Source organism: Sinocyclocheilus anshuiensis, unplaced genomic scaffold, assembly GCF_001515605.1.
Source record: "Sinocyclocheilus anshuiensis isolate Anshui unplaced genomic scaffold, SAMN03320099.WGS_v1.1 scaffold258, whole genome shotgun sequence".
Taxonomy (NCBI): Eukaryota; Metazoa; Chordata; class Actinopteri; order Cypriniformes; family Cyprinidae; genus Sinocyclocheilus; species Sinocyclocheilus anshuiensis.
This window is the reverse complement of record NW_015547636.1, coordinates 181,197-186,584: the sequence shown is the minus strand read 5'-3', so window position 1 is coordinate 186,584 and position 5,388 is coordinate 181,197. Positions and strand designations below refer to the sequence as shown.

Below are 5,388 nucleotides of genomic sequence, written 5' to 3'. Positions count from 1 at the left end.
GGTTATTTGTTTTTTTTTTTTTTTTTTTTTTACACCTTTGGTTATTCTTATACCTTTGTAAACTTGAGAACTCACCTCATACATCCACTAAAAATCACCCGTTCATATTTTCTTTACTGATATTTTTTTTATATTCTTTTGGTTTTATGTTTTGATATTTTTTGTTATCGTATACAGTGAAATTCGGACATTTTTTTTAAGTGCCCAAAAGTGTCTAAATCAGGGGTGTCAAACTCAGTTCCTGGAGGGCCGGAGCCCAACACACAAAACATGCCGTTTTCAAATAAGCCTGAAGGACTTGATTAGTTGGATCAGGTGTGTTTAATTAGGGTTGATTCTAAACTCTGCAGGGCTCCGGCCCTCCAGGAACTGAGTTTGAAACCCCTGGTCTAAATCGTCCGTTGTATACTTAAAAAAAAAAAAAAAAATCGAACCCTTATTGATTGATGCTTTTAAGATGCCTTCAGCGCAGTCAACAGCTACCAACCATGTCACACCATGCAAATGTCACGTCTGCTTTCGTAGATCACTCAGATCTTCAGTCTGGCGGGAGGAGAGAACGACTGCGACCGAGACCAAGGACTGATGGAGCTGTTCACTTCCCTAGGCCAGACCGTGCTGCCCGCTCACTGGGTGGGCGTCATGGCCAAAGGCCCCGTCCTCCAGCTCCTGCAGTGCTCCAAACTCTCCACCATGGCTGACACGGTGGTCCAGATCGAGAAGGGCTTCTTCTACCAGGTCAGCGTTCAGAACCAGCCTCTGCTGCTGATGCACGCCATCTACTCGCGCCACCCCACCTGCCTCGAGACGGTCGATGACGTGGTGTCGCTCTTGCTGGACTTGGAGGGGCTGGGAGTGTGTCAGGGCTACCAGAACTTCCACGTGGGTTCGCCGTGGGAGCCCAGAATGAGCGTGCGAGCGGCTCTGTGCGATTTGCTCATTCCCAAGGACGAGGACCAGTGTCCGAAATGCGCACAGCCTGTGGAGGGTTGAACGGAGAATTTACACGGAGAAAGTTTTTGAACATCTGTAAGTAGTTCGAGAGACTCTTCCACCAGTTCTTATAGTGCAGTCAGAGCTGTTTCTGACCTCATGATGAATCAACATCTAAAATGGTGCTTCTTTTTTTTTGTTTTCTTTTTAGAAGTTAGTGACACAACCTTCGAAAAAGGACTCGCGAAACACTTGAGTTTTTCCAAAATCCCTTCTTTCCATTGCTCTCCAGTTGGGATTAGGACATAAATACATTCAGTTCTCATTTAAACTACCTCTCAATCATTTTATGGACCAATTTAAACCTTAAACCAACCAGGTGCCCTTATTGTAGTTTATTGTAAGGTTACTGTAGTACGATGAAATGCATAGAAGCTTGTTTCCGCCATGGGATAAAAAAATTAAAAAGGTAATTGCAACTTTTTGTTGTGCATATATCATAATTCAGATGATTTTTCTTGTAATTGCAAGATATAAAAGCAGAATTGCAAGATATAAACTCAAAATTCTGAGAAGTCCGAATTGTGGAATATAAACTCGCTATTGCAAGAAAATAGAATTAAACATTTTTTATTTTGTGGTGGAAACAATAAAACAGAATTGCAAGGAAGAACATTAGAATTCTGAGTTAGTCTCTCAATTCTGATGGGAAAAAAAGGCTGAATTGTGAGATAAAGTCACAGTTACGTATTAATTTTTTTGTTGTGTGGCAAGAACGGGCTTCCTGTTTCTGTGTTCTGAACTGCCTTTGTTGTGCTAAATTTGGGGTTGTACGTTCAAACTTAAAGTAGTTTGAAGTCAATTTTAAACCAAAATCATTCAACCTTTAAAAATCGTCTGTTTTTTATTTATTTATATATACTGTATTTAATTTTTACCCCAAAGCAAGCACACTATCTTTCATAATGTGTGGTTTTACGTCTTTTTTTTTTTTCCAGGATTCTCATCACGTGAGTATTTTTATGCAACGGAAGATGCACTCTGGTCTTTTTTTGTCCTGTTGGTAATCACACCTGCTTTCATGTGACTGAATTGTGTTACGCATGATAAAGTGCAACTAATGGCACAGCAATCCGCAGTGCATCTGTGTGCATTTTTGCTGTTGTGTGTATTATTCCCAGCTTACAGTAGACATCCGACCAGAGGACATTTCACTGATCGGCCTTTATACGGTTTACCTATATTGTAATTCTGCCTAGGAGATGAATCAATGCAGTTAACATTTGACTAGTTTTTATTTCAGTGCACAGTTTTGTTTTTCATTCCTGAATGATTTGAATTAAAATGTTTAAAGCTGATTTTTTTTTTACCTCTACCCCTGGAGATCTGTACAAAATAAGCTGTAAAATATACATAGTCTGAAATTATTTATAAATAGAGGATGCAAGCTAGAGGTGTTTCTGAGGGCATCTCTGTATTGTAAATCCTATCTTGTTCTTTTGGTCTGTTTAACCACGAGTTCAGTTTTTGAAACGCTGTAAAGTAGGATTTTTATGAAGGGTGCGTAAAATAAACTTTTTTTCTGTCTGAAGTGACAATCAGAATCATTCTTGATCCATGATGTAATGCAGAGGTTTTCAAACCTTTAGTCCATGAAAAATGTAGGAAGGACAAAAAAAAAAAAGATTTTGTCTTATGTATTTTATTTTGATGTGGTAACTTGCAGTTAATTATGATTTAATGTGATGTATGTACTGAATTTGACTTGTCCGAATTTATGATAATTCAGCTGACAGCATTTGTAACAGTAAGATTTTAATTTAGTTAAAAACCAAATGTCAAGTATATAAATATAAATTCAGATTGAATTGAAAATGTTTATGCATCCAGGAGTTCTCTAATATTGAGTTAACAAACATGTATTAGATATGCTCTCAACTTATGTACATTTCCAGAACAATTTTTAATCATTTGTTTTGGATTTAGTACAGTGGTGAAATAAAATGCAATTATTTATTCAAAAACTACATGTATAATATAATGCTCGATGTTTTTGTCTCTCAGTATAATTTGGTCTTTATGCATGAAAATATACAGGAGGCTTTATATTTTGGGAAAAGTTTCCTAGCAAGAGGATGATCATATTATTTGAAACCCCTGATGCAAGTATCGTTCTTTGTCATTTCAAGAGTATTCCACCAGAGGACCTCATTCTCTTAATTTAGCGGCGCGTGCAGATAACAGCAGATACTTATGAATGGATCATTTTGAGTCTTTTCTTCTTTCTTCAAAGACTTTACAGTTTCTACTATGGAAGACAAAAACGTATATTTCTATATTTGCTGTGACTCTTGGGGACACCTGCAGTCAGTTCCTATGGGTTATGCAGCGAGAGAGTCTCATTCATAGTGTTGTGCATCGATCTGAATTAGCTGCTTTGTTTCCATACGGAAGTGACCCCAGTGGCCTTCCGTCTGATATCAGGCTTTCGCATTCAGCCACAGTCTGATGTTCATATCCTCCTATTTTAGCGTGTGTGTGCTTTCAACGGATCTGCCAGTTATAGAGTGAGCGAAGTCTGTCAAATATAGAAAACTTTGCATTAAAAGAGGCTCGATTTTATCATTTCATGGTTATGTTTTCTTATTCTTTTAAATTATTTTGTATTATGACGTCAGCTTTTGAATTTTTGTGCAGGATTTCAGGCCTGTGTTGAGGACGGAAACCATTAACAGATCAAACTCAAGCAGAGATATTGAATGGGAAGCTGATTTATCCACCGATTCATAATCTCCAACAAGGCTTTATGGATTATGGCTGCGGTTTAACCCTTGAGATGCCAGAGAAGGGTCAGTAATCAGGCATCAAGCTCAGAATTAATAACACAGCCGATGGCACACGTTCCTCTAAAGCATCCAGTCGTTCTTCGAGGGGACCCAGTCGTCACTCAAGTGCCAGCATAGCTCTTTTCAAGGCGAAAGCAAAAGCCGCACAAGCCAGAGCAGCATACACTAAAAGAGAAATAGAACTGAAAGTTGCTAGGTTTCTCCAGATCATGGACAAAGAGGTCTTCCAAGACAGCTGCAATAGTTGGGTTGCTCCGTTACCTTTTCGTGAGCCCAGACAAAGTCTACCTAACAACAAAGACTATGCATTGAAACGTCTTCTTGCACTGAGACACTCTGAACAAGCGACCGCAAATGAAAGCACACTTCCTGGAATTTGTGGACAACTTGCTAAAAAATGAGCATCATATGTGGGTGTTGATGTTTTCGGACCATGGGAAGTGACTGCCCGTAAGACCAGAGGAGGTCAAACTAATTACAAAAGGTGGGCAGTTATGTTTTCATGTATGTGCACAAGAGCTGTCCACATCGAAGTAATTGAAGCAATGAGCTCTAGTAGTTTCATCAATGCCCTAAGGAGATTTTTTGCTATCAGAGGGCCAGCTAAACAACTACATTCAGATCGTGGCACAAATTACGTTGGAGCTTCTCGAGAACTCAAAATGGATGAATCTAGTGTCAGTTCAGAGGATGTTCAGAAATATCTGAAGTAACAACATTGCACCTGGAAATTCAATCCACCTCACGCATCTCATATGGGTGGTCACTGGGAGTGAATGATCGGGATTGCTCGTCGCATTCTTGACTGTATGCTTCTTAATGAGAAATCTTCCCATCTCACACACGAAGTCTTAACAACATTCATGGCGGAAGTTACTGCAGTGATGAATTCACGGCCTTTAATCCCAGTGTCCTCTGACCCAGAATTTCCCTTTATTCTCACCCCTGCCACTCTTTTGACACAGAAGACAGGTGCAACACCTCCCCCACCTGGAGACTTTGGGAATAATGAGTTGCTGAAGGAAGAATGGAAACAAGTACAAAGGTTAGCCGACATCTTCTGGACAAGATGGAAAAAAGAATACCTTAGTACTTTGCAATCCCGACGAAAGTGGCAAGACAAAAAAACTGTTCTAAAAGAGGGGGATATTGTCTTGGTAAAGAACATTCAAGTTAACAGAAATGAGTGGCCAATGGCAATCGTTGTAAAAACTTCACCAAGCAAAGATGGATTGGTGAGGAAAGCTGATGTTAAAGTCACTAAAGATGGCATTCAAAAAATTCTGTCACGTCCTATCTCCGAACTTATCCTTCTTCTGTCACCTGATGACAAGTTATAATTTTTGGAATTCTTAAAATCCCAGGCGGGGATTGTTCAGGACAGAATTGATTTAGATTTTTCATTGAATTTATTATTTTGTATATGTCTACTCAAGTGAGGACTTTAATTTTGAAAAGCAGTCACATAGTTCAAGAAGCAGGAAGTTTGAGCAGTACTGCAGTGAGTCAGCAGAATGTTGTAGCTGTTCTGTGCGAGGCTCATTCTGAAATATCTTCTTTCTTCTGTTAGACGCAATGTCTGTGAGTACGCAGTGTTGAATATATTGTG

At 39.2% G+C, this 5,388-nt stretch overlaps 1 protein-coding gene across 6 annotated transcripts in view; it reads left to right on the top strand.

Moving 5' to 3' along the window:
* The window catches only part of LOC107701816 (uncharacterized), a 21,200-nt gene extending 18,694 nt beyond the window's left edge, over nucleotides 1–2,506 (top strand). For all 6 annotated transcript variants that reach the window (XM_016503936.1, XM_016503935.1, XM_016503937.1 and 3 more), the window contains one exon: nucleotides 526–2,506. In XM_016503936.1, the coding sequence (XP_016359422.1) occupies nucleotides 526–993 (468 nt within the window). In that variant the 3' untranslated portion in view covers nucleotides 994–2,506. The remainder of the gene's footprint in view (nucleotides 1–525) is intronic.
* Nucleotides 2,507–5,388: the final 2,882 nt, after the last annotated feature.